This window comes from Petromyzon marinus, chromosome 14 (assembly GCF_048934315.1).
Source record: "Petromyzon marinus isolate PM22_M1 ecotype Great Lakes invasive population chromosome 14, UKy_Petmar_22M1.pri1.0, whole genome shotgun sequence".
Taxonomy (NCBI): Eukaryota; Metazoa; Chordata; class Hyperoartia; order Petromyzontiformes; family Petromyzontidae; genus Petromyzon; species Petromyzon marinus.
In genome coordinates this window covers 1,663,168-1,676,187 of record NC_133680.1, presented here as the reverse complement: position 1 = coordinate 1,676,187, position 13,020 = coordinate 1,663,168, and the positions used below count along the sequence as shown (strand labels likewise).

General features: G+C 44.5%; 1 protein-coding gene across 4 annotated transcripts in view; it reads left to right on the top strand.

Annotated features, from left to right (window-relative positions):
• Positions 1–13,020, top strand: part of TUBGCP6 (tubulin gamma complex component 6) — a 23,884-nt gene extending 10,864 nt beyond the window's left edge. For all 4 annotated transcript variants that reach the window (XM_032954420.2, XM_032954416.2, XM_076066987.1 and 1 more), the window contains exons 15-26: positions 894–1,009; positions 2,358–2,496; positions 2,597–3,437; positions 3,991–4,067; positions 4,210–4,342; positions 4,898–5,072; positions 5,609–5,750; positions 6,641–6,835; positions 8,176–8,308; positions 8,772–8,985; positions 9,547–9,740; positions 10,319–13,020. In XM_032954420.2, coding sequence (XP_032810311.2) covers positions 894–1,009; positions 2,358–2,496; positions 2,597–3,437; positions 3,991–4,067; positions 4,210–4,342; positions 4,898–5,072; positions 5,609–5,750; positions 6,641–6,835; positions 8,176–8,308; positions 8,772–8,985; positions 9,547–9,740; positions 10,319–10,422 — 2,463 coding nt within the window. In that variant the 3' untranslated portion in view covers positions 10,423–13,020. The remainder of the gene's footprint in view (positions 1–893; positions 1,010–2,357; positions 2,497–2,596; positions 3,438–3,990; positions 4,068–4,209; positions 4,343–4,897; positions 5,073–5,608; positions 5,751–6,640; positions 6,836–8,175; positions 8,309–8,771; positions 8,986–9,546; positions 9,741–10,318) is intronic.

Here is a 13,020-nt window from a genome sequence, read left to right as displayed (position 1 = left end):
AGTGTTGTAAGCACTGACGCCCAGTCGATGTTATCGTTCAGTTTGAGGCATTTACGATGCCACAGGATAATTCCTCATGCGTTTACACGACCATGTATTCACAGTCGTGGTATTATAGATTGTTTCATAATAAAGGTTTTTGGGTTAGATCGCGTCAGTATAAATGTGTCGTAACCCTCCACCACCCGACACAGTCAGTAAGGTTTGTCACGTAAACAACGCACCAATTAAACCTTACTGGCTGTGTCGGGTGGTGGAGGGTTACGACACATTTATACTGACGCGATCTAACCCAAAAACATTTATTATGAATAATATTGGTTGCGAAATCCTACGTGTTAAACTATAGTTTGTTTTTTCAAGGAGGCCTGCTGCTTTACATGTATTCGTGTGAGAAGATGCTTTTTTCTGTTCCAAAAAAAATGCGATAGCTGTTCTATTATTAAACTTTCCGAATCCAACCACATGTGAGTGGAAAAAGCAGAGCGTTGTGCCAAGATGTTTTTTTGCGTTGAGTGAAATCCTGGGCAATTCCAATATATGTTACCGTGGCAAAAACAAATAGATAATTTTCTAAAATGGAACAATAAAATTGTTTAGATACAGTTGCAGTGAACATACAAACCATAAATACATTAACAAGATAGCAATAATGTCCACTTTATTCTGCTATAACAGACATGAGTAATATGTTTTTGGAATCACCCTCCCCAATCTTGGCACAGGATGTTAGCTATAAGCCTCGAACTGAAAACATATCCATGCTGACTGATGTCATATTTCCATTTATCAAACAGTATCGTTCTGCATGGATTCTCACGCGTGCATTGTGTTTAAACATTTACAGAGTATTGCAAGTTCACGATAATCTCATTCTGATGTGTTTATTTTAGAAGCAGCAGACAGACAAGGAAAACAAGGTCACGGAAGATGCTGCATTGAGGAAAGAAATGCTTGCTCAGCATGAACTGCTTGGTGCTGAAGAGGGGATGTTGAAGAATCAGGCCAGGTTTGTGGAGCTTGAAAAACCCTCTCCCATCCGTCAGTGACCGCTCCGATCGACGACCAATTTGTGTCAGCACTTCTGCTCATGATATTCCCCACGACGAACTGGGTCTACTCCGTAGTGTCATCCCCCCCATCCTACTACCACGTCCGTCTTCGTCTTCCGCTTTTCCTTCGATATTTCCAAGGGGGCGGCGTTCTTTGCTGCTCTAGGGCTCCCTGTGAGTCGCCTCCACAAACACTCGTCCAGTAATTCCCCGATTTACGTGACTCCCTGTTACGTCGTTTCACAAATACGCCCGCACTTTATTAGTACCGCGACCTGATTTGCGTCGCCTCAACCCCACACTTAAGTCGCTGACAGCATCGTCCAGCCTTTCTCGGATCCGTCGCCGTGGCTTTCGCCTCCACCACATACCCTGTAAATCGCTTTGATTGACATTTCGATATTCGTCACCGCACCTTTCAGGAACGCATCCCCAACTTAAGCAGGAGTCTTACTTTCATAGAGTTATATTTTACATTGCAGCATTAGCTTGTTGCAGATTATGCGTGAAAGTTGATCTAATTTGTTTTAGGATGCTCTGCGTAGATGGTGACTCCCAACAATACTTATTTGAATGTTTAAACTCTTTCTGATAGGAAAATACAATTTGTCTTTAGAGTGCAGTCTTAAATGTCACAGTAAAGCATATGGAACAAATAATTTTAAAATGTATACAGTTGGAGAAACATAATAGGGGGAAATAAGCCTCAACAGATGTTTCAAAGTTCAGCCCTAAAGAACTGTCGGCAATTTATTCCTGCTATCTCAACTAGAATCAGTTCCACCCCTAGTTGAAGAGGGCATTACATATTTCTCTGATCTGGATCATGCCAAGTTCCTTTTTTTTAACTAAAGACTTTCTATTAAAAAAAAGTGGCCTGTGTGGGGCAGTTTGCAAAGTGCTGTAGGTTTAAATGGGGCCCGTTTTCCTCCTGGAGGTTAATCGTAGGTAAGGATTCATGTGTGTGCGAACGTGCTTGTATTTGGGGAGCGGTAGTGTCGCGGTTAGCGAGCTACGCTACAAACCCAGCGACCCGAGTTCGATTCCCGGCCACGGCCAACACCAGTTATGATTATCTGGGCCTCCCCGAGGTCGACTCAGCCTCAGATCAATACCTGGTGCGGTGTGTAAACATCGCCCCTTGGGAGACAAAGGCGGCCTGGTGTGGTGCTGGCCACCCGCTCCCTCGTGTGCCATGCCGGCCTTCATAGGTGCTGCTCCTCAATAACATCGCTTGCCCCAACAGTCTGTTAAAGGCTATACGGGGGGTGGGTGGGGGGGGGTTGTGTTTGGGTGCACATCTAGAGAGGAGTTAGTGGCGCTCTACGGAAAGCTGTACGCGGAGGCGAGGAAGCGCGAGCACAGGGCGCAGTGGAGAGGGCGCAGGCTCCAACTTCACGACACCCGCATGGCCTTCCTGGAGCACCAGCGTGCCGCACTGCAGGTCAGCCTGCTGCATGCGCCAAACTACGTGCACGCAGCCGCAAAGTCATTTTATATGTTGTCGAAAGGAAAATGGAAAAATAAATTTCCTCTCTTTTTAGGATGAACTGAAATTGGAAAATCGAACGGAGAGAAGTTCAGCACCGGTTGTGTCTGGGGGAGTGCAGCGCAGAGAAGTTGATTGTGGAGGTGGAATGGTGATAGATGCAGTCGCTGGAGAAAGAGTCGTTGAAAGTTTGGAGAGTCGAGACTTTGCCACGGAAGATGTGTTTCCTGGAGTGGTTGAAGCCGGGTGGTTGAAACCAACCACCACCTGTAGCCTTCTTGGAGAACATTCCAGAGATGCCGCGTCTGTAAGATGCATTTCTCCAACCATGTTCTATGCGGCGACCACTACATCCATTGCTGATCGAGTCCAGCCTTTGCGTAATGAACTGGAGACTGCAGTTACACACGTGACTGACATTACCGGTTCTCACGTGCAGGAAGCTCCTGACATTCCAAAATCGTTGATCCACTTATCTCCAATTACAGGGGAGTGTGATGTTGCCAATCCACAATCCGGTGAGCATGCGACACTCGTTCGTGTGCATGTAGAGACGACACACAAAGTGGTGGAAGCGCCGACGTCTCAAGAAACCGCTCGTGGACGCGACACCAAAGCCACCGTCCGAGTTGGAGAAGGGGCTGCAGAAGGTCACGCCACGGTGCCTGTGACGCATATTTACGGCCAAGTTTCCCAGTCGAGCATTAACTCATCTGGGGTTTTGGCGACATTGGAAATGATGCACATCCCGAAACGCAAACAGACGAACGCTCACGTGTCAGACTCAACGATAGGCAACATATTGAACCCGGGCATAGAAACCAGGGGTGACCAGATACGGCTGCAGATGATGGATGTTTTGAGAGTGAAGCGAAGCGAGGAACATCCATCTGAAGGTGAGCCCAGCATTTTTTGTGCATCCTGTGATAGTTGATCTCACCAGACCTTGGAATCTAGACAGTGCCTTGATTGGCGACCACCATTTACAGCAGGGGGTTATAGCTGCAGAGCTACATGGTGAGCAGTTGAGCAAAATCTATTGGACTGTAATCGATGCCCCCACACCTATGCTCCCTGCCTTCCCCATCCCGCACTGAGCAGCATGGTGAAGTATAGTCAAATAACCCCCATGACCCCCATTGTGTGTGGAGGCCCTGATCCATCAGTGGACTGACAATAAACTATCGTTTATATTGCAACACAACACGGCGATTTTTTTCCATGCTATAATTTCTGTTATAAAGTGATGAGTATTTGTATTTGTTCTCGTACACGACAGCTCATGCAGTCCCTTGGTTTTTATTGATTGAAACAATAGCATACATGCTTTACATCTATATTGATTAACCGAGATTTGCGTTTCTTTTTAGTGAATTGCTTTTAATGTTTAATATGGATTGTAAGATGATATCACTTATGAAATAAAATGATTGTTTATTTTTTTGGCAGAAACACATTTGGTTGAATTGGACACAAACGGACCAGGAGATGTGGTGGCGGTTTTGTCATCTGGCGATGAGAGTTTGGTAATTTTACACCATTTTAAAGTTCCTCGTTAATCTTATCCTACATGTGCCTTATTAATCCTGTACGTGCCTTGCATGTTTGGCTTTGAGTGGGTTTGTCTACCGCTTACAGCAGGTAACGTTCGGGACTGTGTTGTTACAGGAGCCGGTGACACCCACCAGTCAACACCTGACATCGCCTGAATTGCTGCTCAGCCAGAACGTGGCGCAGCAGTTTGAGACGCTGGCGAACATGTACGAGGCAGACAAATACCAGGATGGCTTTCCCAGCATGTGTGAGTACACCAGCCAGGTGTCGACTGTGTTGTTCTGTAGGTAGCAGTGGCGTAGTGTGGTTGGCATGGGCCCTGATGTAAGGAATGAGATGGTGCCCCTCTGTACAATTCCCCCCCACCACCCCCCCTGGTGCCTGGGCCCCTCAGCTCCATGGGCCCCGGTGCACTTGCACGCCCTACACACTCGGTATCTACACCACTGTGCAGAAATGGGCTTCACAAATGTGACCTCTTAGACCTCCAGGTGTTTATTTTTTATATTCAAGGGTTGAGACCTGTGTAGTTACAAGGGGTGTAACAATGCGTTAATTGATTCAAATTGATTCTAAAGCTCATGATACATGCATCCATCTTGTGTGTAAGAATCAATATTTTTTTCTAATTCTTATATAAAAGCATCTGCCGCCACTGGGGGTCAGACTGTTCAATGCTGTTTAAAAATATATATTCTGGAGTAGAATCGCAACCGTGAATCACAAACATTCATCGAATCACCAGGGAAGGGTGAATTCTTCCACCCTCATTGCTAACCCAGCGGCTTTGTGTGTCCAACAGCGAGTCCACCAGTGGCTCACCTTCTGCAGGCCATGGGCCACCGCGAGAGCCACTCCCATGCCCCAGCTGAGCTGGCCACGGGCACCGCCACTGACCACACCGCCGTGACCGCCAGCCAGCGCCTTCCCTTGCCGGTCCTTGTGAAGAGGTCCATCATTTCACCTATATTGGCTCAGTAAGTATATTTATGAGTTATTATACAATGGGGTTGCCACTTTTGAATTTAACAAAATATGGATAAAGATCACGCAAAGAAATGTTGCCCTTCAAAGTTCCTCATCCATCATCAGGCACAATTAATCTGCTGCTTGGTGATTGTCGTCGCAATCTGTCGCGGTAATGAAATGTAACAATCCACTTGGTACCTGCACATGGGCTCATTTAATCTCTCCGTCTCCTTAGTGGATGTACTCTGGGGCTTCATTCCTCCTTTGACTGCCATTCCATCATTAGCCTCAACCACCGGCCATCATTCATTTAGCAAAGTAGCCTACCAGAGGCCACTAACTCTTCAATTTAATATTTCTAATTTGCATATTTTCTCGAACCCATGCGTTACTTTCTGTCCTAGTGCAACTCCAAGCATCCACCTCTCCACTCTGCTATGGACATAATTCAGCTCACGTGAATGAATCAAAATAGGAAAAATGTCTCATTCCATTGTGTTCTCAATTTCCCATGCTTGCAATGTGTTGTGCTTGTGTGTTTCAGGATTTCAATTGTAAATAAAGCAATTGTAGAGTATTACATTGTAGACCTGAATGTGAAAACTCATTTTGAAGCATTGAAGCATTTTGTGTTGTTGGAAGATGGTGAATTTGCTCATTCCTTGAGTGAACAGCTGTTTGCAAAGGTAAGATTACCATAACTTAAAATGTTATAACGCATTAATATGGCTCCATTTGTTGTTTACTACTGCAATTTCAAGTTAATTTACACTTATAATTGTGACAAAAATCTAAAGGCAGTGCCCTATGTACAAGATATTGCCCTGCTATACGTGAACATTTGTTCTATTGATATTGTAATGCCTTAATGGCTGAAGAATAGGAGCCCTAAGCTCACAATACATGCCAGGGCAACTCGTTCTCATGTTACTTATAACCAGGAAAAGGTGTTGTGCAGCTTGCCAAGAGTGTGCAACCTGGCACTGCCTAGAATTGCTCGGGGGCGCAAGCACGGACGATACTGCTTGTAGCCAGGCCGGTGAGGGGAGTGTTATGTCTGCCAGGGGAACTCTCCTGTGTGTTTTTGGTGTTACCGCGTTTTGTTCAGCACGATCTCCGACGTTTCTCTCCACGTGCTAGTGGAGGCATCTTCGGAAACTGAATTAAATTGCCAAACAATACGCCGTGCAACCCAAAAACACATCGGAGAGTTATACAGCACAGCCACGAAAACTCATGCAGTGGCATTGCTGCCATCCTACCTGCAGCCAGACACACGTGTTGGTTGTGCAGTTTGTCACTGGGACTCACACTGCTTGGAGTAAGGATGGTGATTTTTTTTATTTTATACCAGGGGGCACTTGCCCGGTACTATGTAACCACATTGGTTTGTTGTCCTGAACCTGCCAGTGGGCGCAATCCTTGGCACTTAGTGCAACCATGCCGGTGCGTTGTGTGTGCTGTTTGCCATGACGGCTTAGTCTCACTGCTTGTAGCCAGGCGGTTGGGGAGCGTGTTCCGTTTGCCAGGAGACGCGGTCCTTGGCACTTGCCTGTAACCATGCTCGCGTGTGCAGCTCGCCAGCGGGCCGAGTCCAGCGCAGCTGCTCAGCCCAATGCCCCTCAACGCCATACTTGGCAAAGCACTGCAGGAGAGTCAGCACGGGGACTCACTGCCCGTTGCCAGCCTCTCCCTGGCTGTCAAGCGGGTGCCCGACGTCTTCAAAGCAAATGACCCCGACGCACTCAATTGCCTGCAGCTCGGCTACAAGGTAAATGCACGCACGTGTATTTAGTCGCAGGTTAACAACGTAGACGTTCATTTATTTTAACAAAAATATCAACTGATACCGCTGAGATCCTGGGTTCGAATTCGGGCCAAACACCATGGTTGAACCGGGTTTTCAAGTGTAGTGAGTTCATGGTTTCAGCCCAATAACCAATGACTACACAAAAAGCCATAACATTAAATGTAGTTTTGCACTTATTTGAACAATTCCATTTCGGAGAATCCTAATATATAAACACCCAGGTCTGTGATTCTGTCATTCTGTGACTAACGCGGCACGAATTGGTGGAAGTGCGTCACGTGACCGGGACCAAGCAGCCAACCAACGCTTGGCGGGGCTGTAGAGGGACGGGTAAAAGTCCGCATCGAACCACACCCCCAGCAATGCCATCTACTTAACGACGAGAGGAAATTCACACGAAATGTCGTTTTCAACTAAGTATTCCAGATGTAAAATGATATAAGCTTTTAAATAAGAAATACAATTATCTAATTTAAAACATTACAATTCAAAATATCTTATTGGTTCTTTCGGTAAAGTCACGTAGAATGAGAATAAAACAATAAAACAAAATAAGACAATAAAATTCTCACGACGTTTCAGCCACAACACAAGTAGCCTTCTTCAGGGAAAGGAACAGGCCTGTCGGGACGACAGTTCTGTTCCTTCACCTGAAGAAGGCTACTTGTGTTGTGGCCGAAACGTCGTGAGAATTTTATTGTCTTATTTTGTTTTATTGTTTTATTCTCATTCTACGTGACTTTACCGAAAGAACTAAGAAGATGAATCCTTGCAGTCACGAAAGCTTTAAATCGAAATTCAAAATGTTTCATTTTAAAACTTCAAAACGGAGCATCGGGTGCTTGCGTTAATGTGTCGTTCGTGTGCAATTTTTGTCGTGACATTCCTGGCCGAAGGCCGTAAATGGTTGTGAGGGGCGCCATAGGCGCCCCCAACAACCCCGAGTTAATAATATATTCGCTGTCATGCGATGAGCATTGTGGCGAAGTGCTGCCCCCCCTGTCTGAGGACCAGAAGTTCCTTGAAGAGATGTCAGAGGTAGCTCTATGATATCCGCTTCCGTGTGGGCTGTTTTCTCACACTAAGTCTTGCACCGCTTTGCAAGAAATCCGAGTGGATTATTCTTTTCATGATGCGACATGCCGATAACACCATCGGGATAAAACTTGGGGGAAAGACCAAAAATATGTTAAGTTTAGAAAACTCATTGTGTTAGCTTCACAGAGGTATTCTGATATCATGAAGGGATACGCGTGATGCATGGATGTTGATGTAGAGTGCACTGTGCCTTTGATGTGCAGGTGGACTGGCCTCTTAACATAGTGATCACAGACAGCTGCTTGACCAAATACAACAAGGTGTTCTCGGTGATGCTGCAGCTGGAGAGGATGGTTTGGACCCTCAAGGATGTGTGGTTTCACCTCAAGAGCGGAGGTGCTTGGTGCACACACGTGTCAAGTAGCTACACGCAGGAGCACTAGACTTGACTATGCGTAGAGCATCATAATTTGTTTTGGATTTATAGGGAACATACTTGACCACACTGGTCAATCTGGGTTGAAGGCAGCAAGCACAGACGCTGAAGCTTCGAAGTGCAGTACATTCGTGGATTTGTATGCCCTCTGCTGCCCATAATGTAGCCCCACAGCAGCAGATAAACATCTGTTTTGCACACGATCCAAGCTCATTCTTGCTGACGAGATTGGGCGCGTTCCTTGCAATTTGGTCATAAGCTCTCGTTTAACAATTTATAAACACGTGGTAATTTGGCAGTGTTGACCCAAGCTGGAAATAATACCACGATTCCTGACAAGTAATCACACTGGATGCACAGCACAATCAAGTGAATGTGAATTAAAATAACTCGCCCTTAATGGCCTTCATGTGTGTATTGCAGCCTTTGTGAAGCCTACCATTCACTCTACTCAGTTCCACCAACTGCAGCTTTTCAGGCACGAAATGCAGCATTTTGTCAAGGTCATTCAGGGTTACATCATGACGCAGATCCTTCACGTGAGCTGGAGTGAGTTTCAGGCGAATCTGAAGACTGTCAAAAACTTGGATGACCTCCACAGAATCCATGCTGAATACTTGAACACAGCAATATTCAGGTATGTCACGGTGCACACACCCTGCTATGCATGTTGATGCGGTTTGATGTTAGGACTGTGTATAGGGGTGAGTGTTTGACACTCGGCATTAATATTGATCAGCAAGACTAGGTCTAAATACTCAGTTTCTACAGTTGAGTTGTGTTCTAAATGGGAGGTCACGTTCTGAACACTTGATTTGTAACCTCTGTACATTTTGTATGGGCATGTTCATTGCTCTATAGCAAAGTGTATGATCTACATCACAGTTCTTAACTGGTGGTCCATAGGCCACATTTGGCCCGTGGAGCGGCCCCTGTTCCGTGGCTCGTCGAGAGAATTGACTTGCTGAGAAAGAGATCAAAATTTGTGAGTTGAAAGAGAGCAGGAGAGATGAGAGACCAGGAAACGAGGTACAGATTAGTGGTCACATGTACAGATGTTATGAAATGTCATGATGGCCCATGAGCACACACATTTTATTGTGGCCCACCTGAGACTAGTTGCTATAGAATCTTGCTGCCAATGCACCAATAATGCTGTCATATGCCTCTTGCTGCTCACCAATGAATGTTTTCCCAGGGGTCTCCTGACAGAGAAGGCTGCGCCAGTGATGAATGTGATTCGCAGCATCTTCAGCCTCATCCTGCGGTTCCATACGCAGCTGGTGTCTCGCCCCTGGGATTGCCTCCCGCACGGGGCCACACATCCTAACTTCGCACTCCTGAGGGAATCCCACCAGGCTTTCAAGTACTACTCACATTTCCTGCACAAGGGTGAGTGGAAATTACATCTTCTTTTGCACATGGAGGCATAAACCCCACCTCTCCCAAACCCCTCCGTTGACTGTTATAGTAGTGTCTCTATAGGATTTTGGATTAATGACTTTCAGCTTAAGAACCATATTTCACCATGCTGGTTCGTATGGGTCTGTGAAAGTAGGTGGCATAGACAGAGCATAGAACTCCATTACAACAATGTATTTGCTGTTGTGGCTTCTACTGCCCATCACGAAGGACAGCACTGCAGCCATCTCTGACATCCTGGAGTGCATGGTGGTGACACATCCAAGCACAATCCAGGCTTAAGCCTGCTTGGCATCTGAAATGTGATGGTGTGGTATATTGTGGGTGATTTGGTCATATGCAGAGATTACAGGTGGGATATGATCATTGTTGGTGTTCTTAGGAGTACCCATCATAAACGCATTTAATTTTAAGAATAAAGATCTGTACGTGTCTTAAAAACTCATGCTGGAAATCTTTAAGATCGATTTGTAGTCACGTGGTAGTATTGTATGTTGTTAATGCTCCTGCCGCTGTGATTGAATGCTTTCTAACTATCTTATTTTCAGTTGTGACAAAGTTGGTGAGCCGAGGGTATCAACCTCACCTCGAAGACTTCCTCGTACGAATCAACTTCAACAGCTTCTATACCGAACGGCGTGCTTCACCATGATGCTAATAGTCCACTATTGTTAATACATGATAATAGTCCATTTCCTGTACATATGTCTGTACTTTGCACTGTGCCTGCATGTTTTTTTCCCTTCTTTCATGGTCACTCTTTGGAAAGCCGTATGGACCCTCTCGTGTTTGTATTAAAATTACTAGATGGACATAAGGTACCAGGGAAAGCAGAATTTGTAATCATGGTGTAGAGATGCATCGATTCAGTCCCGTTAGGATGCATGAATCAAATGATATAAGAATTTAATTTGTATTCATGTATGTTCTAATGTGTCCACATGACCCCCACCAGTCCATAGACTTGCTGTGATATTTAATTTTACACCCCTCTGTTTTGTGACTGCGTTGTTATCCAATGGTGTGTGGTGCGATTGCCTTGTTTTAAATTGTGGTCTATTTAGACATTTCATAAATCCATATTGTGAGGTTTAGCTCAATTTATTCCAATCTGCTGGACAGCTTATGCCTTGTGCTCGTATCACATCACATGTAATATATACCAATCTGTTCTTCTTTCATGTCATGAAAATGCAAGTGGTTCATAACAAAATGTATGTTAGAGTTATGAAATATCGTATCCAAAGCACTGATGGAGCATTGTTTAAACATTTCCAGATGCCATGTGGAAAACTGTATGGGAAGGGGAACCAGGGGTGAGGGGCTGGGGTCCCAGATCCTGGACCTAGTCAACTCAACCCCAGGCTGCCCCTTGGCCCTTTGGACTCTGGCACCTCGGGCCCAGGGTCTTAACCTTGCAGTGGATTAACAAGGAATTTATGCAAATTGAAGTGTATGCATATTTCCTACATGAAACATTAGTTTTACATTTTAATCACGTTATTCACGATTCAACATCGGTGGCTTATGGGGCGTTAATCATTTTTCAGCCCTGAGCCAGTGGTGGAAATTACACATTAATATGACAGGCACATCTTTCCATTGGACAACTATTGTATATTTCCACACAGCAATACAATGTCCATGACTATATTTTCCCTAGGGTTAATGGCGATACGTAAAATTATAGTTGTATATTATAGGTGCCTGATGTGTAGACATTCACTTTACATCATTGTTTCCTGAAGGATGTGGCACTCATACCTTCTTTAAAGCACTTGTTCAACATAATTGGTGGTAACCCTCGGAAATATTTCGGATTGTTAATAAACGCTGCATTGTATATATTTCGCCTATATTTAACTTACTAAAATAGCCACCTAGAGTCCCGTGGGCTGTGGTTTTTTGTTACGCTTGTGTAATTAATTAACACATTGTTGACATTCCACAGCCGTTACTTAATTATTTCCACTTGTGAGCTTAAAATAATATAGTGTCTACAATGAGTTGAAATGCAGCACTGCAATGAAGTAATGTTCTCATGATTTATAATATCACGTCCAATTTGTAAAACGTATTTTATTAAACCGGCATATTAGATTTTGTGGGCACCAAGACCGAATAAAGTAATACGTTGAGACATTGTTAAACCTTTGAATACATCCAACTGGCTATGCGTGACAGAAACAGGCAAACGTTCTTGTTTTTGACAAAGTGCATAGCTAGAAAAAATCGGCAAGTCAGCATGGAGAGTTTCGTGCTTGGAATCGCACTGACAGGAACATACACGCAAGCGAGAGACATTCGCTTGATAAAGCCGCGCTCTGGTGGACACGTTTGATGTCTGGCGGTGAAGACACGAGCGAGTGACTCCCCCAAAGGAGAGAGGGCGCGACGACATCGGTTTAAGTGCAGAGAAGCTACATGGATCGTTGCATTGTATACATATACAGTGACACCTTGGATTGCGAGTAACTTGGTCTGCGAGTGTTTTGCAAGACGAGCAATTTTTTTTAATAAATAATAATTTGATAAACGAGCGATGTCTTGCAATACGAGCAGTACGTGCACGTGATCACAACTGAGCCAATGGTTCTTCTCTCGCTGCGGCATTGTGGGTAATCATCTCCCATGCTCGGTCTCAGTCGGCGTGCCTCACTCGTATAGTCAACATCTGTGCGAGCGTATACTGTTTACTATAGTACTATAGTGTTGTGACCACGTGTATACTGTTTACTACAGTACTATAGTGTTGTGACCACGTGTATACTGTTTACTACAGTACTATAGTGTTGTGACCACGTGTATACTGTTTACTACAGTACTATAGTGTTGTGACCACGTGTATACTGTTTACTACAGTACTATAGTGTTGTGACCACGTGTATACCGTTTACTACAGTACTATAGTGTTGTGACAACGTGTATACCGTTTACTACAGTACTATAGTGTTGTGACCACGTGTATACTGTTTACTACAGTACTATAGTGTTGTGACCACGTGTGTGTGCGTAAAGCATTTTTTTTATTTTGTGGCCAACTGTAGTGACTTCTTTAGTAACTGTACTGCAAGTGAAAGTTGTCCTACCACATAACCTTCCTCCTCCTCTCTCGTCTCCCTCAAACCAGCCACGATTAAATGTAATTAATCAATTTGATTGCTTTATATTAAATTTAAACAATACAAATATAAAAAGGTATTTTGTATTAATCATTTTTATATGAATACAGTATTTTTGGGTTGTGGAA